The 21,207-nt window shown below is 44.1% G+C and overlaps 1 protein-coding gene across 2 annotated transcripts in view; it reads right to left on the bottom strand.

Moving 5' to 3' along the window:
• The window catches only part of LOC143756065 (uncharacterized), a 59,467-nt gene extending 38,630 nt beyond the window's left edge, over positions 1–20,837 (bottom strand). The window contains exons 1-3 of one of the 2 annotated variants that reach the window (XM_077247157.1): positions 20,760–20,814; positions 18,605–19,054; positions 7,684–7,827 (exon numbers count right to left, since the gene is read on the bottom strand). In XM_077247157.1, the coding sequence (XP_077103272.1) occupies positions 7,684–7,768 (85 nt within the window). In that variant the 5' untranslated portion in view covers positions 7,769–7,827; positions 18,605–19,054; positions 20,760–20,814. Of the gene's footprint in view, positions 1–7,683; positions 7,828–18,604; positions 19,055–20,759 lie in introns of both variants that reach the window. The other variant, XM_077247156.1, reaches the window with a different exon arrangement.
• Positions 20,838–21,207: the final 370 nt, after the last annotated feature.

Raw genomic sequence — 21,207 nt, 5'->3', positions numbered from 1 at the left:
TCATCATCATCACTATCATCATCATCATCACTATCATCATCACTATCATCATCATCATCACTATCATCATCATCATCACTATCATCATCATCATCATCATCACTATCATCATCATCATCACTATCATCATCATCACTATCATTATCATCATCACTATCATCATCATCATCATCATCATCACTATCATCATCATCATAATCTCATCTAACATTAACATTAAAATTACATTAACATTCAACGAACGAAATGACTCGAAAAAAGATTTGTTCATTTTGAAGAACGAGTTTGAACAGGAGAGTCACGAACGTGCATCACAGAACAGAGCAAGGCGAGCATTTGTGCTTATAAAACTTCAACTTTTTTATTTATTTTTTAAATGACCGATCGTTTCGCAAGATAAGACCCTTATTCATCGTCTGGTGTCGTTTAAAGCCATTTGAAGCTGCACTGAAACTGTCATTTGGACCTTGGACCGTTTGGTACCCAATGAAGTCCATTGTATGGAGAAAAATCCTAGAATGTTTTCATCAAAAACCTTAATTTCTTTTCGATTGAAGAAAGAAAGACATGGACATCTTGGATGACATGGGGATGAGTAAATTATCAGCAAATGTTTTTTAAAAAGTGAACTACTCCTTTAAGTACAATTTGGATTAAACAAAATTGTATGGACAAAAGTGGATACATTTCATTTGGTACAACTAGGTTACTGTAAATGAGGTAAAAAACACTTCTTTTATGGAATATAATAAGCAACCAATTTGATGTTCTAAAAGAATTATATTTACAAATATACATACTGGCAAAATAATGTAACACTATTTTTTTAATGTTTTGGTTGCAAGGTGTGCTTGTGCTGGCTTAGATATAATAATATATACACTATTGTTCAACGGTTTGGTATTAGTACGGTTCTAGGTAGGGTACCAAGACTACATTTATCTGAAAAACTGTAGTATTGTGAAATATTATAAATATGTGAAAGTTTTCTATTTTAATGTTTTTAAAAAATTTATTGTGATGGCAGAGCTCATTACTCAAGATTTCAGTGTCACACGAGCCTTCAGAAATCATTCTAATACTGATTTGCTGCTCAATAAACATTTATGATTATGATTATGATCAGGTGGTGTTGCTTAATGAAGTGTGGAAATCATTATGAAGCATATATTTCCAGGATTGTTTATGAATAGCAAGTACAAAAGAAATGGTAAATGGAAATGGTAAATGGACTGCATTTATATAGCGCTTTCACAGACCCAATGGCCACCAAAGCGCTTTACATATTGCCTCACATTCACCCATTCACTCACTCACTCACTCATACACCGACGGCGGTGTCAGCCATGCAAGGCGCCATCCAGCTCGTCGGGAGCAGCCGGGGTTAGGTGTCACACACACACACACACACACACACACACACACACACACACACACACACACACACACACACAGCCGGGGTTAGGTGTCTTGCTCATGGACACCTCGACACTTGGTCAGGTGGAACCGGGGATCGAACCACCAACCTTTCGATTTGTAGACAACCTACATGAACCACTGAGCCACTGCCGCAAAAAAACAAAATTTATTTAAAATTATTATTTTTTTGTAACAATATAAGTGTCTTTGCGGTCATTTGTGATCAATTTAAGGCATCATTGACCTTGCCTGCTATAAAAGTATAAACTTTTTTAAATAATAGTGATTCCAAACTTTTGTCATGCAAATCTTAAGTGATGAAAATTATGAGAATGTCATGTTTTAACATCGATCCAACAAAGTTTAAAGGTTTCATTTGTCAAGAGTTCAAGTCAGAAGTGCCTCTAATTGAAGCCCAATTAAGAACATACATGTTTATAGAACTTTATGACTTAAAGAGTCATAACGTACCAGTACTCAAAAAGACTCAAAATATGTTGTTGAATGAGTGTTTGTTGAGCAACAAAATAAATCATGCATTTGTATCAATGATCATCATTGTGTATCATCCTAATAACATGACAAGGAGAAACATCAGTGTAGGGTGCAAAATGTTTATTAGGACACTGAGATGGTTGTGGAGTTATTTCCCAGAGATTATTGCCAGAGATGACACAGTTTTAAAGCTTCATAAGGTAAGGTATCGGAATTTTTGGTTTTATAGTAAAAGTGGAACCTGTGATTTTTTTTGTAAATTTATATTTTGTTTGTAGTGACAGTGACATTCAACAAATGACAACAAAAGACAGTTTTAAAGCATTGCAATGTACAAAGGAAAAGCACCACGAAATGAACGAGTTGAAGTTTGCTGTTCTTTTTATAGGCCTACACGAAGTGAATGCCTGCAATCATTCAGTCATTAACGAATGCAAAAAACATGCAAACTAATAAAAACATGATGGACTTTATGAAATGATGCACAATTTTATTTTAAGTTTATTTGAAATAACCCATTAAACCTGCTGAGAAACAAGGAGTGAACCTCTGAGTGAACTAAAATGAGCAGTTCCAGCGCATGCCCGGGAAACTCATAAATATTAATGTAGGCTCCGCCCACTGCCTCTACAGATGCACAATATTCATGTAGGCTCCGCCCACTGCCTCTACAGACGCACAATATTCATGTAGGCTCCGCCCACTGCCTCTACAGATGCACAATATTAATGTAGGCTCCGCCCACTGCCTCTACAGATGCACAATATTAATGTAGGCTCCGCCCACTGCCTCTACAGATGCACAATATTCATGTAGGCTCCGCCCACTGCCTCTACAGATGCACAATATTCATGTAGGCTCCGCCCACTGCCTCTACAGATGCACAATATTAATGTAGGCTCCGCCCACTGCCTCTACAGATGCACAATATTAATGTAGGCTCCGCCCACTGCCTCTACAGATGCACAATATTCATGTAGGCTCCGCCCACTGCCTCTACAGATGCACAATATTAATGTAGGCTCCGCCCACTGCCTCTACAGATGCACAATATTCATGTAGGCTCCGCCCACTGCCTCTACAGATGCACAATATTAATGTAGGCTCCGCCCACTGTCTCTACAGACGCACAATATTCATGTAGGCTCCGCCCACTGCCTCTACAGACGCACAATATTCATGTAGGCTCCGCCCACTGCCTCTACAGATGCACAATATTAATGTAGGCTCCGCCCACTGCCTCTACAGATGCACAATATTCATGTAGGCTCCGCCCACTGCCTCTACAGATGCACAATATTCATGTAGGCTCCGCCCACTGCCTCTACAGATGCACAATATTAATGTAGGCTCCGCCCACTGCCTCAACGGATGCACAATATTAATGTAGGCTCCACCCACTGCCTCTACGGATTCACAATATTAATGTAGGCTCCGCCCACTGCCTCTACGGATGCACAATATTAATGTAGGCTCCGCCCACTGCCTCTACGGATGCACAATATTAATGTAGGCTCCGCCCACTGCCTCTACAGATGCACAATATTCATGTAGGCTCCGCCCACTGCCTCTACAGATGCACAATATTAATGTAGGCTCCGCCCACTGCCTCTACGGATGCACAATATTAATGTAGGCTCCGCCCACTGCCTCTACAGACGCACAATATTCATGTAGGCTCCGCCCACTGCCTCTACAGATGCACAATATTAATGTAGGCTCCGCCCACTGCCTCTACAGATGCACAATATTCATGTAGGCTCCGCCCACTGCCTCTACAGATGCACAATATTCATGTAGGCTCCGCCCACTGCCTCTACAGATGCACAATATTAATGTAGGCTCCGCCCACTGCCTCAACGGATGCACAATATTAATGTAGGCTCCACCCACTGCCTCTACAGACGCACAATATTCATGTAGGCTCCGCCCACTGCCTCTACAGATGCACAATATTAATGTAGGCTCCGCCCACTGCCTCTACAGATGCACAATATTCATGTAGGCTCCGCCCACTGCCTCTACAGATGCACAATATTCATGTAGGCTCCGCCCACTGCCTCTACAGATGCACAATATTAATGTAGGCTCCGCCCACTGCCTCAACGGATGCACAATATTAATGTAGGCTCCACCCACTGCCTCTACGGATTCACAATATTAATGTAGGCTCCGCCCACTGCCTCTACGGATGCACAATATTAATGTAGGCTCCGCCCACTGCCTCTACGGATGCACAATATTAATGTAGGCTCCGCCCACTGCCTCTACAGATGCACAATATTCATGTAGGCTCCGCCCACTGCCTCTACAGATGCACAATATTAATGTAGGCTCCGCCCACTGCCTCTACGGATGCACAATATTAATGTAGGCTCCGCCCACTGCCTCTACAGATGCACAAGTCAGTTTTGCATTAATAATTCTATGAATTACACTGCACAAAACAAAACTAGGCTAATAACCGGATGAAGAATGGTCGGCCTCCACAGAACATAAAATATTATTTTTTATTTTATTCTTCGTGTTCACATTTATGAGGAAAAAAAACAATGTTACGGGCGAGACAGTTCTCCGTTACGGACATGACCGCTCTGAAAGCGACTTCAGAAAGCACAAAGCCTTTCTTTAAAGTAAATTTAGTTTTTTATAAATTGTATCTTAATTTTAATTAATGTTTCATCAACCAATTGCCTGGATTTAATAAATAAGAAGTAAATATAGTAGAAAATAGATCATCATGACACGGAGTCGCCGGCGCGTGAACTGGACTCTCGTCTCATAAATTAACCGAAACTCAGCGTATAGTGTACTTGCCTCACAGACTTGAGAAATATATAGAAAGCTTGATGTCTACTTTTAAACAGAACATTTAAAAACGAAAAAAAGAACTGCTCTCTGCTTATGTAATCCGCATGAAATCTGCATTTCTCTCTGGCGCGTTACTGTGAAGATCGCAAGTCAGCATCGTCAACTTCGTCTTGAAGCCGACACACAGAAAAACCTTGTTTATTAATAAACAATTAAAATCTCTCCTTGCTATATTTGACATATTCATAATCATTAATTTTGCCGGTTCTTTGTGGCAGCTTTTAGATACTTTATTGGGAGTGCCACCCTTGTTACATGAACGCGTCTCCACTGCATCAGCACCGAAAACATGATTTTTGTTTTTTTTAAATCTAAAATAAAAAATCATGATACGAACCGAATTGTAGGTTTGGTCTATCGTTACAGCCTTAGTCAGATGAGAAAGCAGGAGTTTAGTCGTTTGTCATGGTTGTAAAAAAACAATGGCTATCTGAACATCTTTGCCAAGCGCAAACCAGTAGCCTACGTAATCAATAAATTATCGGGGAGGGTCATGCCTTTTTTCACAATCATTTTGGAGGGTCATAGAAAAATGTATTACTGGCGAAGGGAGGGTCAAGTCTTGTTTGACTACAGATCTCAAAACTCCTCCGGTGGCCCCTTAAATAAATAACGAACAGTCCCTAATTAGGTACTTTAGTTATTATTAGCAATAACGTAACACATGCAGGCTACGTTTCTCAACACTGAGAATGAATGAATAAACGCCTGACTCACGTTTATCATTAATCCACAAATCACAGAACTTTCATAATCACTAAGCCACAGCGATTTTAATTTTATTTATTGTTCATCAATACTTAAGCATTTAATAATTTGCATGGCTGAATGATGTTTTCCTCTTATCTGAGTGACCATGAATGACGGAGTATTTTAAAATAATCTGGATTCGATGATCACAAGGGAGTGATCGCATGGATTAAGTTAACTAAAAACAATATTTCAGCTTTCCACATCCACATCCACCCAGCCCGTTCCCCTTCAGGAGTCAGAAGTGCTGTGACTACTGTCCTGTCCTCGCTGATGAACTCAGTCAGACTGCGGGCCGCGGGAGTGGAAGAGGATTGAGCGGGATTCTTTATTGCTGTCGATTTTCAGTCTCTTTTTAATGATAGGCCTTACGCATCTGTCAATCATCGCCGCTTGATATATGATTGGTCGAACTCCACTTCTTTTGCTGTTGCTTGATTTGAGGACTGCGCGTGCACAGAAGCGTCATCAGGTTTTTGCGTAGTTTAGAGTGACAAATCGTACCAGCGTACTTTGAGGTCAAAATGCGTATCCGCAACACAAAATGCGTACAGTTTGGCAGGTCTGCTTTTGCTCCACATTTCACGAGATATAGGCCTATGGTGCAAAAGATTCGTCGCAACTGATTCAAGCAGCTGTAGTTATGTACTTGTGTTTGTGCTAGAAAAATATACAAGATATTTGTGAGAAAATATTCTACAAGTGTGCAACTCTCATTGGATGAATTCACACACTGATTTGCGGATGAGCAAAATTTCTCCGTGACTTCACATGTGTTGACGCGGGTGTGTAAATGCGTTTTGCACCATATTCACTGCAGCAACTGAAGCAAAAATGCGAGCGCACGAGTTTATTAATTTGTGATTTGTAGAATAGGATTTGTGCACCTGCAATGAAGAATTTGAGAAGGTTTAAAGCCTGGCTCACACTACAGGAGTTTTAGGCCGATTTATGCCCGATTTCCCCTCCCGAGAATCGGAGAAACTATCTTGTGGAGGACCTCGATCGGTTCCGATGTTCGGCTCAGATTATCTGGTAATGTGAGGCGTTCACAGATCGAATCTTGCACCTCCCGATCTGCTCTCACACAAATCGGGCTCGCCCCGATCATATCTAACATGTTTGATATTTATCGGGATGAGCAGGATTGTGATTACGTCAGTACTGTCACAAGTAGGGCTGTGGTGAAGGAATTTCCAATGGGGTAATTTTGAGTGACTCAACAGTGTGATATGCGGTATTATCTTTATTTATTTATTTATTGCTAAATAAATAAGTGTTACGCTGTTGTCAGCAGGCACGAAGACTAGTACATGTTCAGTAATGAAACGGAAACTAAAAAAAGTGGAGTAAACAGAAGATGTCAAAATAAGGGTCCACATAATATAATAATAGAACATAAACCTGACAATCAGCTTGTTAGATCATTGTTATAGAACATTTAGTTCCGATCCTGACTTTATAAGGCTCAGCTGAGCAGCAATCCGGCGCATGGGTAACACTGAAGCTGATGCGTCACTTCATAGAGATCAATGGCATTGATTCATTGCATTGACCAGAGCTGACACCATTCATTAGAAATATCCTTAATTGTTAAAAGGATGATTTTTTTTAAAGATTTTGCTTTCCTTGGTCAAGGCAACCTTTTCACGAATATGACTTGATATGAAGGACAGATATTTAGCTTACATCCACTTTTCCGCTTCTGATCTGTTGCGTGAGATCACGTGATCATGGTGGGATAATATCAAGACGCTTCCTCTCGCACGATAATTTTAATAACATTAAACATAACAAATCTGCAAAGATTCCCCTTTAGTGTGTGCTGCAACCAGATTTCACAATCGGTTAGGATTTTAAAACTCCTGTAGTGTGAGCCAGGCATTACTGTTGTGTTGTGTTTGTGGGAGAAAAAAAAGTCTACAAGTTTGCAACTCTTAAAACATTTCTCTCTGTGACTTCAAATTTACTGATACACACATGTGTGGCTATTCTCTACAACTACACACTCCACTGTCACAGGGGTTCAGTTGTTTTGCACCAAAAATACCTTCATAGACATTCTTCAAAAATAACATTAATTTATGTAGAGTTGGACATTTTAATAAGGATCAAATGACTGAGTTCAGCTCTGAGAATGAAACCAACCTGTTTGTTCCTCAGTTTCTTCATGTTTCACGCTGAATGTTTCTTCAATCTTTATGTCTTCAATCTCATCTTTAATAAACACCATCTTTGTAATAGTGTCACGTGGATCTCAGTCGCTTCAACAGGAGATTTTCTGTGTTTGTCCTGTTTAAGATGAGAATAATTAACAGAGAGTAAGTCAGAGTGAGAGTTAATTACCTGATTAAAAAAATTTCAAATAATACAGAAAGTTCATATATTTATGATTTATGTCATTTTCAAGTATTTGTACATAACATTTAATAGATAACAGTTTCATGAAAACATGCAGTTAGTTTGTAAAAGTTGTCATCACACATTAATGTTTGTTGTTCTCGTTTAGTTACACTGTTTTGATCATCTGGTGACGTCAGCACGCGGCGATTTGAATCACTGAATCATTTCACGAAGCATTTGATTCAATTGACTCGGAGTTACAAAAAGCTCAGTTTCTCTCGTTACCTCTTTCCACTACATGAATTCGTTAGCCTGGGAAAAAACCCAGACAACTTCCGGCAAATTTAGATTTGCTCTGAAAGTAAGTCTGGCAAAGAGCTCATTGAAGTCCATTTCCAATCCGTCGAAATCGCGGCACCAATCAGAAACGTTGGGGCGGGCTTTACACGATGACGACAGCACTGCACAGCGACGGTGAATCAGATTTTGTACATTTACAAAGATGGATGCCGCCGTGGAACAAGAGGTGTGACGGTTATAGTTGAACATAGTGGTGCTTCTGCTCCTGCTGGAGATGATTCGGGATCTGTGCCCCTTTACCGATCAGAGCGCGCGCTGACACGGAGTAAAGCTTTGTTCCACGCGTCCGCACGAGAGCGAAGGTGCGCTGGGAAAAAATGACGCGTTCGGAGCGCAAGACCCCATTTCGCTTGCCTGTGTGCACAGGTTTTTTGTAACAGCGCGCGCGGCGCAGCATCCGAGGATGAACGACTTCAAGCCGAATCTGCCCGGCCCGTAGACTACGTCTCTCACCACACCGACGCAGTTTTCGCGTCTAAATTGCAAAGTTTATTAGGTTTTGTTTACTGTGTGTGATTTATTTAATGGAAAGCACATTCACTTCCAGTTGTCTTCCTGTTAATTTTAAATAAACTTAGAGCAAGTAGCTAATCAGTGTCTGCTCGTTTATTCAAACTAAGTTGTTCTATAACAGACGAACGTCGCTCTGATTGGTTTTAGGTCTATCCAGTTGCGCCCAGAGGCATTTGAGCGACGTCCGTTGGTGACGCCCGTTTGGAAATGATTTGTCTATGAAGCTTTACCAGACCCTAACTCAGTTACAACTGAGAATGGTCTGGTTTTAACCTGGCTATGAATTCGTGTTTATGATAAACTGATTCACATTATGCCGGGTTCACAGTTAACGATTTTCGCTCGCCGACAGGTTTTGGGAGATCGCTGACAAATGTCTGAAATCACAGGCCAATCGGTGCTCGTTCACGCGAGTGACAATCACGCAGTGTGAATTATCAAAGACGCGATCTAAGAGAATCTGCCTGTGAGATGTTTGGCATGATCAATATCTGGACCTGTCGGCGATTCACAATCCCGCTGTGTGAATGTGTTCTGACTGAAAACTACGGCGATGGCCTACAGCCAATGAGAGCGCAAGATACAGGACAGCAGGATGTTCAGGAAGTCATAGACCAGAATATGAGTATTTTAATAGATATCATTACAATTATATCAAACAGAACAAAGTACACATTTGCTTAAACAGCAGCAACAGTAGCACATTGCAAAATTATTTATTTACCCCTAACTCTCTTTGCCGAACACACAATCTTTGCTCTCGTCTCCCCATCCATTGCAAAAAAGATCGCAAATCTTCTTGCAGGCTATAATTAGGCTTGTTTGAGATGAGCAAAATCTGCACAGAACCGGTCACCGGTGATCAGTGCGAGACTCATGCCGGTTAGAAATGTGTCCGAGTGCGGTCCGCCTTGCTCTGATGTCATACTGACGTGAGTCAAAAAGCTCTCGCGAGCGCAAGGCGGCCGCGTCGGACTCTGCGGTTTCTCTGATGGGCTGTGTTCCAGTCCACTTTTAGACACGCACTTGCGAACTTCCCTAAGCACTTCCCCTCGGGGGAATCCCTGCCGCCATTTTGAAGTGCATTTCACTTCGTGAAGTGGATGAGGAAAGTTTATATGGACAGACCCTCAGAGTCTACTTCATGTGTACACCTCACCTCAAGCACTCCATATACCACAAAGCAACACGATTGTGACGTCAACCCATGTTGTGTTTAATTTACCACACCACAAACAACTCTATGATATATAAATTATATTTTTTTAAAAGCAATAAACTCAAACACACATATAGAAAGCTGCATTAAACAATTACATAAGGGAAAAAAATACATAATAAATTAACCCCATAGTGGATTGTAAGTGATCAAGGGCTTATCGTTCCAGTTCAGCCCATTGCACAGGTCCCGCCAGTAGTGTGCACTCATGCCACGCAAGCAGTGACGTACATCCGAGTGAACTAGGCGGAGGGAAGTTAGCGAGTGATAAACACTTTGAGCTTTACTTCAAGCTTGTTTTGTTTGGGTTTTTCGTTTTTGAGAAGCAATATGAGAACATTTTTTTAGGGCTCCACGATTAATAGAATTTTAATCACGATCACGATTTTGGCTTCCCACGATCAAATTCGCGTGATCGGGCTATATTTAAAATACGTCATTCCGTTCACAGAACGCTCCGTATCAAAGTTTTTTTTTTTTTTGTGGCAAAGCCAATCTAGCGCTCCCTAACCCAGTGTCTGATCACGTGCCTCCATGAGCCACAGTGCGTGAGAGAGTGTGTCTGCGCGCGAGCTACAGAGCACGAGAGAGACCGAGTGTCCGAGAGAGCGCTTGACGTTGCGCGAGTGTGTCTGCGTGCGAGCGACAGAGCACGAGAGAGACCGAGTGTCCGAGAGCGCGCTTGACGTTGCGCGAGTGTGTCTGCGTGCTAGCAACAGCGCACGAGAGAGACCGAGTGTCCGAGAGCGCGCTTGACGTTGCGCGAGTGTGTCTGCGTGCGAGCGACAGAGCACGAGAGAGACCGAGTGTCCGAGAGCGCGCTTGACGTTGCGCGAGTGTGTCTGCGTGCGAGCAACAGCGCACGAGAGAGACCGAGTGTCCGAGAGGGCGCTTGACGTTGCGCGAGTGTGTCTGCGTGCGAGCGACAGAGCACGAGAGAGACCGAGTGTCCGAGAGCGCGCTTGACGTTGCGCGAGTGTGTCTGCATGCGAGAGACAGAGCACGAGAGAGACCGAGTGTCCGAGAGCGCGCTTGACGTTGCGCGAGTGTGTCTGCGTGCGAGCAACAGCGCACGAGAGAGATCGTGTGTCCGAGAGCACGCTTGACGTTGCGCGAGTGTGTCTGCATGCGAGAGACAGAGCACGAGAGAGACCGAGTGTCCGAGAGCGCGCTTGACGTTGCGCGAGTGTGTCTGCGTGCGAGCGACAGAGCACGAGAGAGACCGAGTGTCCGAGAGCGCGCTTGACGTTGCGCGAGTGTGTCTGCGTGCGAGCAACAGCGCACGAGAGACCGAGTGTCCGAGAGCGCGCTTGACGTTGCGCGAGTGTGTCTGCGCGCGAGCGACAGAGCACGAGAGAGACCGTGTGTCCGAGAGCGCGCTTGACGTTGCGCGAGTGTCTGCGCGCGAGCGACAGCGCACGAGAGAGACCGAGTGTCCGAGAGCGCGCTTGACGTTGCGCGAGTGTGTCTGCGTGCGAGCGACAGCGCACGAGAGAGACCGAGTGTCCGAGGGCGCGCTTGACGTTGCGCGAGTGTGTCTGCGTGCGAGCGACAGCGCACAAGAGAGACCGAGTGTCCGAGAGCGCGCTTGACGTTGCGCGAGTGTGTCTGCGTGCGAGCGACAGAGCACGAGAGAGACCGAGTGTCCGAGAGCGCGCTTGACGTTGCGCGAGTGTGTCTGCGTGCGAGCGACAGCGCACGAGAGAGACCGAGTGTCCGAGAGCGCGCTTGACGTTGTGCGAGTGTGTCTGCGCGCGAGCGACAGAGCACGAGAGAGACCGAGTGTCCGAGAGCGCGCTTGACGTTGCGCGAGTGTGTCTGCGTGCGAGCGACAGCGCACGAGAGAGACCGAGTGTCCGAGAGCGCGCTTGACGTTGTGCGAGTGTGTCTGCGCGCGAGCGACAGAGCACGAGAGAGACCGAGTGTCCGAGAGCGCGCTTGACGTTGCGCGAGTGTGTCTGCGCGCGAGCGACAGAGCACGAGAGAGACCGAGTGTCCGAGAGCGCGCTTGACGTTGCGCGAGTGTGTCTGCGTGCGAGCGACAGAGCACGAGAGAGACCGAGTGTCCGAGAGCGCGCTTGACGTTGCGCGAGTGTGTCTGCGTGCGAGCGACAGAGCACGAGAGAGACCGAGTGTCCGAGAGCGCGCTTGACGTTGCGCGAGTGTGTCTGCGTGCGAGCGACAGCGCACGAGAGAGACCGAGTGTCCGAGAGCGCGCTTGACGTTGTGCGAGTGTGTCTGCGCGCGAGCGACAGAGCACGAGAGAGACCGAGTGTCCGAGAGCGCGCTTGACGTTGCGCGAGTGTGTCTGCGTGCGAGCGACAGCGCACGAGAGAGACCGAGTGTCCGAGAGCGCGCTTGACGTTGTGCGAGTGTGTCTGCGCGCGAGCGACAGAGCACGAGAGAGACCGAGTGTCCGAGAGCGCGCTTGACGTTGTGCGAGTGTGTCTGCGCGCGAGCGACAGAGCACGAGAGAGACCGAGTGTCCGAGAGCGCGCTTGACGTTGTGCGAGTGTGTCTGCGCGCGAGCTACAGAGCACGAGAGAGACCGAGTGTCCGAGAGCGCGCTTGACGTTGTGCGAGTGTGTCTGCGCGCGAGCGACAGAGCACGAGAGAGACCGAGTGTCCGAGAGCGCGCTTGACGTTGTGCGAGTGTGTCTGCGCGCGAGCGACAGAGCACGAGAGAGACCGAGTGTCCGAGAGCGCGCTTGACGTTGCGCGAGTGTGTCTGCGTGCGAGCAACAGAGCACGAGAGAGACCGAGTGTCCGAGAGCGCGCTTGACGTTGCGCGAGGGTGTCTGCGTGCGAGCGACAGCGCACGAGAGAGACCGAGTGTCCGAGAGCGCGCTTGACGTTGTGCGAGTGTGTCTGCGCGCGAGCGACAGAGCACGAGAGAGACCGAGTGTCCGAGAGCGCGCTTGACGTTGCGCGAGTGTGTCTGCGTGCGAGCGACAGCGCACGAGAGAGACCGAGTGTCCGAGAGCGCGCTTGACGTTGTGCGAGTGTGTCTGCGCGCGAGCGACAGAGCACGAGAGAGACCGAGTGTCCGAGAGCGCGCTTGACGTTGTGCGAGTGTGTCTGCGCGCGAGCGACAGAGCACGAGAGAGACCGAGTGTCCGAGAGCGCGCTTGACGTTGTGCGAGTGTGTCTGCGCGCGAGCTACAGAGCACGAGAGAGACCGAGTGTCCGAGAGCGCGCTTGACGTTGTGCGAGTGTGTCTGCGCGCGAGCGACAGAGCACGAGAGAGACCGAGTGTCCGAGAGCGCGCTTGACGTTGTGCGAGTGTGTCTGCGCGCGAGCGACAGAGCACGAGAGAGACCGAGTGTCCGAGAGCGCGCTTGACGTTGCGCGAGTGTGTCTGCGTGCGAGCAACAGAGCACGAGAGAGACCGAGTGTCCGAGAGCGCGCTTGACGTTGCGCGAGGGTGTCTGCGTGCGAGCGACAGCGCACGAGAGAGACCGAGTGTCCGAGAGCGCGCTTGACGTTGTGCGAGTGTGTCTGCGCGCGAGAGACAGAGCACGAGAGAGACCGAGTGTCCGAGAGCGCACTTGACGTTGCGCGAGTGTGTCTGCGTGCGAGCGACAGAGCAGGAGAGAGACCGAGTGTCCGAGAGCGCGCTTGACGTTGCGCGAGTGTGTCTGCGCGTGAGCGACAGAGCACGAGAGAGACCGAGTGTCCGAGAGCGCGCTTGACGTTGCGCGAGTGTGTCTGCGTGCGAGCGACAGCGCACGAGAGAGACCGAGTGTCCGAGGGCGCGCTTGACGTTGCGCGAGTGTGTCTGCGTGCGAGCGACAGCGCACGAGAGAGACCGAGTGTCCGAGAGCGCGCTTGACGTTGTGCGAGTGTGTCTGCGCGCGAGCTACAGAGCACGAGAGAGACCGAGTGTCCGAGAGCGCGCTTGACGTTGTGCGAGTGTGTCTGCGCGCGAGCGACAGAGCACGAGAGAGACCGAGTGTCCGAGAGCGCGCTTGACGTTGTGCGAGTGTGTCTGCGCGCGAGAGACAGAGCACGAGAGAGACCGAGTGTCCGAGAGCGCACTTGACGTTGCGCGAGTGTGTCTGCGTGCGAGCGACAGAGCAGGAGAGAGACCGAGTGTCCGAGAGCGCGCTTGACGTTGCGCGAGTGTGTCTGCGCGTGAGCGACAGAGCACGAGAGAGACCGAGTGTCCGAGAGCGCGCTTGACGTTGCGCGAGTGTGTCTGCGTGCGAGCGACAGAGCACAAAATAAACAGTGTTCCAACCAATCACTGACAGGGGCGGGTGTTGTGAGGTTTTGCGCTCGTGCACGGCTGGACGCGAAATCGGAGGAACACCCGCCCCTCTCAGTGATTGGTTGGAACACTGTTTATTTTGGTTTTGAGTGGTGGTTGTACCCATTTGTTTTTGTGTGCAGATCTCAGAGCCTAGGCTGCCTACAGAGACGTGGTTTTTGGACGGCATGCTTATGGGGCGGGCAGCTAGCGGATCGTTAGGAAAGATTAGACATTTATTTTTGGGCCAGAAATCACTGATACAACCTTTAATATTGAGTTGAACATTTTGTTCATAACAACAAATGAACATGTGTTTGAAGATTGTATTTAGTTTTGCTTGGAAAAAACTGGCCCAAACCAAAGTAGTGTTTTATTTCTTCAATTATTGAAATAATGAAATATTTACTAATAAACCCTCCATGAAATAAATATCACTGTGGCGCAGTGGATAAGACACATGCCTTTGGTGTGAGACCCGGGTTCGAATCGACTGTGAAACACCAATGTGCCCCTGAGCAAGACACTTAACCCCTAGTTGCTCCAGAGCCGTGCGAGAGCCATCTCTCCTCCTCATCTCTCATCCTCTTCTCTTCACCTCCTCCTCATCATTTCTTCACCTCCTCATCTCTCCTCCTACTTTTCTCTCCTCCTCCTCATCATCTCTCCTCCTCCTCCTCATCTCTCCTCCTCCTCCTCATCTCTCCTCCTCCTCCTCTTCTCTCCTCCTTTTCGCTCCTCCTCATCATCTCTCCTCCTCATCTTCTCTCCTCCTCATCTTCTCTCCTCCTCATCTTCTCTCCTCCTCCTCCTCATCATCTCTCCTCCTCCTCTTCTCTCCTCTTCATCATCTCTCCTCCTCCTCTTCTCTCCTCCTCATCATCTCTCCTCCTCATCATCTCTCCTCCTCATCATCTCTCCTCCTCATCTTCTCTCCTCCTCCTCCTCATCATCTCTCCTCCTCCTCTTCTCTCCTCCTCCTCATCATCTCTCCTCCTCTCTCCTCCTCATCATCTCTCCCCCCCCCCCCCCCCCTTTTTAGGTGTAATGGCCTAGAGTCTAATTTGTGAGTGCCTTATTGTACTGTGTTCTATTGTACATTGTATAATGGAGATGCCATTTAATTATATTATTTATTTTAGGACATTGACACCGACCGACAAGACAGATTAGGTTACTTTTGATATGAAACAAATTCTCAGCTCTCAGATTCTGTCAATTTTATTACGAAATTTAAACAATAAATACCGCTTCAGAGCTTTTAAATGTGATGTGACAGATTGCTAGCGCCTTCTATGGGGTGCCGTTAATCTCTTTACTAGTTAATTGTAAATAAACACAAAGAACAATAATAGGTAGCCTATGTTGAAAGATACAGTACAACTTACCGAAATGTATATACCTTATACATAATATCAATAAATCAGTATTTTTCAACCGCGGAAAGAGGTCAATAAAACAGCTGGAGAACAATATGTCACATAACGTTACATTTACCTCAGGAAAAAAAAAAAAACATTTAATGACCATAGCATGTTAATTGGCTAGAAAAATTAGTATTTTATAATATATGTAATATTAGTATAAATTAGTATTTTGTTAAATGTGCACTATATATTTATTATATTTTTACTTATAATAATAATAATAATACATTTATTTTGTATAGCGCCTTTAAAATTTGCTTTCTCAAAGCGCTTCACAGACAAACATAACAACAGAAAAGAAAAGCAACACACTTTAAACACAAAAATAAGCAGGTAAAATAAATAAGCAGATAAAATAAGTAATCAGATAAAAGCAATCCTAAAATAAAATGTTTTAAGAAGAGATTTAGAAGTCACTAATGTATTTGGTTCCCTAATGTCAGCCGGGAGAGAATTCCAGAGCTTCGGAGCAGCGAAGGAAAATGCTCTATCACCCCTAGAACGAAGCCACGTCTTGGGAACAACCAACAGACCACTCTGAGAGGAACACAGATTACGACATGGTGTATAAGGCAATAAAAGATCAGTCAAGTATTGAGGAGCCAGATTATGCAAAGCCTTATATGCCAGCATAAGGATTTTAAAATCAATACGGTACCTGACAGGGAGCCAGTGCAAAGACTCCAAGACAGGGGTAATATGATCCCTAGCCCTGACCCCAGTCAAAACTCTGGCAGCCGAATTTTGCAGATATTGCAGTTTGTCGATTGATGATTTAGATACACCAGTTAGGAGACCATTACAATAGTCAACACGTGAAAAGATAAAAGAGTTTATCAACCTCTCAGCAACTGTAAAGGACAGCATAGGACGTAAACGTGCTATATTTCTGAGGTGATAAAAGGATTTCTTAACCGTATTCTGCACGAAAGGCTCAAAAGACAGTGTGGCATCAAATATGACACCAAGATTTTTTAGTTTGCTTTGAAACTCCAGGGCAACACCATCAACTGACAGAGTGAGAGACCCAGCCTTTCGCAGTTGATGAGGAGAGCCAAGGAGCATAATTTCGGTTTTAGAGCCATTTAAAGACAGGAAACTATTAGACATCCAACTCTTGATCTCAGTAATACAATTGGAAAGATGCGCAGCATCCACTTGCTGACCCGGTCTTGAATGGATATTAATCTGCGTATCATCAGCATAAAAGTGATAGTTAAGGTCAAGAGATCTTAATAGTTGACCAAGTGGATAGATATACATACTAAAAAGTAAGGGACCCAATACGGACCCCTGTGGGACACCAGTATGAACAGCACCAACTTTGGACCTATAGCGACCCATAAAAACAAATTGACTGCGGTCAGTAAAATATGACTTGAACCAGCCAAGAACTGTCTCTGACAAACCAAATACTTTTTCAAGACGATAAAGTAACAGTGCATGGTCAATTGTATCAAATGCTGAACTAAGATCCAAGAGAATGAGAAGGGACAGGGAGCCAGAGTCGGAGGCTATAAGTAAGTCATTAGTGACTTTAACTAATGCAGTCTCAGTGCTGTGTAATTTTTCAATTAAGTGTATGTTTAATTGAGACGCAACCACACCCTCCAGGATTTTAGCCAGGAATGAAAGATTTGAAATCGGACGATAATTTTTAAGAATTTTCAGATGAGAATTTTGCTTTTTTAAGATGGGAGTGACAGCAGCAGTTTTAAGTGCTGCTGGTACCACCCCAGATGACAAAGAGTCATTGATTATAGCAAGAACTGAGGGACACAGAGGACCAATGCAAGATTTAAACAGGCTACAAGGCAGGGGATCAAGTATGCAAGTTGAAGTTTTCATACGAGAAGCCTGCTTGCAGAGCATCTCAGATTGTAAAGTAGTAAATTTGGAAAAAGGAGTGGCAGAGAAACTTAGTGTATCAGCTGTACGATCAGCAGACCCAAAAGAAGTGCAGATATTTTTGCGAACATTGTTAATTTTTTCACTGAAAAATTTGAGAAACTCGTTGCACATCCAATCAGATGAAGTCAAAGAACTGACACCATCTGCATTAAGAAGACTATTAATTGTATGAAAGAGCTGTCTAGGATTGTTTTGATTATTTTCAATAATATTTGAAAAATGTGCAGATATTGCAGTTTCAATAGCTACTCTATATTGTGTCAAGCAATTTTTCCATGCTTGGTGAAACACAATTAAACCAGAGCAACACCACTTACGCTCCAATTTCCGACATGCAGCCTTCTGTAAACGCAAATCATCATTATACCAGGGGGCTGACTGAACAAATGAAACGTTTACGTGTTTTTATGTGTGCGAAGATGTCCAAGTTGGCTGTAAGAACATTGTTAAAAACTATGATTTTATCCTCAAGAGGTGCAGAGGACAAAACATCTAAAGAACTGATAATCGAATTTACAAAAGTAGTGTGATCAATTGATTGCCATTTGCGGAATGAAATGGTTCGTGTGGTCTCTCTACTAGAATGGAGTATCTTAATATTAAAGAAGATAGCTAGATGGTCAGAGAGTCCAACATCCGTAACAGAGAAATTAGAGAGAAAAGAATCATTAGCAATAACTAAATCCAATGTATGACCTTTACAATGAGTAGGGACGTTTACAAACTGAGAAAGATTAAAACAGTCCAGGAGTGATAGGAAATCCTGGGCCAAGGTACAGGCTTTCTGATCTACATGTATATTAAAGTCGCCCAGAATCAAAATTCTCTTAAATTTTACACACAATATAGACAGTAGATCAGCAAATTCAGACAAAAAATCCTTATTCGATTTAGGAGGTCTGTAGATAGTAACCACAGCAGCATGGGGAGCAACATGAGAAGCAGATATATTTAAAACAAGACATTCAAAAGTTTTAAAAGGAGGTACGGACACAGGGTGTATCTTATATTGCAGCTTATAGACAACTATAATACCACCACCTCTACCTGTAGTCCGCGAGACGTCAATGAGTCCAAAGCCCGCTGGAGTCAGCTGTTTAAAAAGAAGACCATCGTCCTGTTTGTGCCATGTTTCCGTGAGAAGAAACAAGTCTAGTTTTTTGTCCATGATAAAATCCGACAGCAGCAAAGCTTTATTGTTCAAAGAGCGCACGTTAAGTAACGCGGCTTTTAATGGGCTTGCAGTCACCGTCTCGCAGGGATGACACTCAGAGGAAGGACGTGATAGGTTAGTAAAGTCAACACCAGAGTAAGACAGTCTTCTAGTCCTTCGACAGCAGTTCAAAATTGGGATGGAAGAAGACGAGGAAGAGATGTAGCTTCGTCCTGAGCTCCGATGAATATACCGCTTGGGCCGCAGCAATCCAGCCCTCTCACAGTGGGCATAGTTGTCGCTAGACAGATTATAATTCCGCTTCAGGGATAACAGGTGGTGTACTGTAAGGCAATGTTCATTGAAGCCTCATTAACACCAGCACCAGATAAGCCTATCTGCGAGTCCACAAAGTCAAAAGAAGGCCACCAAGCCAGCACCAAAAGAAGCAAATTCCCGGCATACATAAGTAAAACGCACGGACGCATCACAATGTCTGTTCGGAGAGCGGAGCGGCAGCCAGAACGCGCCAGCGTACCCAACTCAACCGGAAGTCTAGTGTCTAGTGTGTGAGACGCCCTCTGTTGTTCAGATGGGTATGTGTGTGTGTGTGTGTGATATATGTGTGATATTCTGCTATTATATCCTTAAAATATTATAAAGTTGTTATTATAATAAAAATCACATTTATTTTTAACATGTAATAATACCAGCTGACAGGGCTCTCTGTAGCCTATGTTTACAGAATTAGGTGAGATTTTCTTAATTTAAAAATTAACATGCATCTACCAAATATTTATCAAAATGAATCTATATTCAATCAAGATTGGAATCATACCACAATAATTGAATTGAAATTGTAAAATTTGTATCAAAGAATGGCCTACCAGTCATTGCACCATAATATGCTGTCACTAAACTTAATGAAATTGTTTAGAATAATGCAAGGTGCTTCATTGTCTCTTATGATTGCAAATCTAACAAATTCTTAATTGCAGTATCTAATAATTTGTTCAATTAAAACATTGCATATCACTCCCAAAACAATTGATCTGTTTAATTATTAATATTTACAGTTTGAATATTTACTTTTTACTTTCGGTACGTTTTAAATCGGATACTTTTGTACTTTTACTCAAGTGATGTTTGAATGGAGGACTTTCTACTTTTACTGGAGTCATTTTTTATTTAGGTATATATACTTTTACTCGAGTATAAATTTTGAGTACTTTTACCACCCCTGGTTACATCCTGCTTAAATGTTCCCTGTTTGTCTGGACAGAATGTTCAAAACATCTTATTTACATGAGCATACAAATGTTAATGTTCTTATTTATTGTTCTATTTATTTAATAGCTAGGGCTACTATTGTAGTATTGAGACAATAACAAGTTTGCAGTAATGCAAAAGATGTCATTATTTAGCGTAATTTTGTAAATAAAATAAAAAAATAAAAAATATATATATAGGCCTATATATATATATATATATATATATATATATATATATATATTATTATTTTAATTCGAAAACACTCTGCATTTAGTTGTTGTTGGTAGTTTGAGTTGAGAAATACACATTTCAGCATTATCACTAAATCTGTGTGTGCATTTTCCTTGAGAACCAAGCAAGTTGACTCATGAAACAATTTGTTTATTATATCGCAATTGCATATTGCAATCGCAAAATTGATTTTCCCCAAATCGCGCAGTCCGAGTGAAAACACACACACACACACACACACACACACACACACACACACACACACACACGCACGCAACTGGATGGTACCCCAGATAGTCACGCAGTGTGAAAAGAACGACTACTTCGAATATCGTGCGGTGTGAACTCGGCATTATAGTGTGAAATAAGACGCTCCTTTTCTGTTACTCGTGAGTGGATGCGATTCACTCCCAAAAATACATTAATGTTAAATAAAGCATTAGAATGGTTAATGTATCTAATGTACACAGTTTTTTTTTAAAAAACGACTGCATTGACTGAACATTTTGCATTGATTGAGACACTTAAAATGCCTAAAACACAAACCTTTCTTTAGCAGAATCACAACAGATGCAGGAGCGGCGCGTCCGTATGACGTCACAGCACCAGACCAAAATAAAAGTCCCGTTCACAAATTGCTGTATTGTATGACATACTGTATATTTGATGCAAATTTGGTTTACAAGTTAACAATATATTGTAACAAAAAAAAGAAAAAAAAGTATGACTTAATAAAGCAGAGTTTATATAGTTTTTTTTTCACATGATGTCACTGCTGTGGCGCGAAATGCAGATGGAGGGCAGAAAGCGATTCATTAATTCAATTCAAACCTTTATTTAACCAGGATAAAAACTCCTTGAGATTACGAATCTCTTTTACAAGAGTGTCCTGGCAAGTGGCAGCAACGCTCGTAGCCCACAAATAATTACAGAAACACTTACAGAAAAATACAAAGACACACTTTGACTCTTCATATTCAAACAACAATATCAT

Source organism: Siphateles boraxobius, unplaced genomic scaffold (assembly GCF_051911475.1).
Source record: "Siphateles boraxobius isolate OS27281-9 unplaced genomic scaffold, OSU_SipBor_1 107, whole genome shotgun sequence".
NCBI lineage: Eukaryota > Metazoa > Chordata > Actinopteri > Cypriniformes > Leuciscidae > Siphateles > Siphateles boraxobius.
The sequence above is the reverse complement of the archived record's forward strand: the minus strand, read 5'-3'. Positions and strand labels throughout refer to the sequence as shown.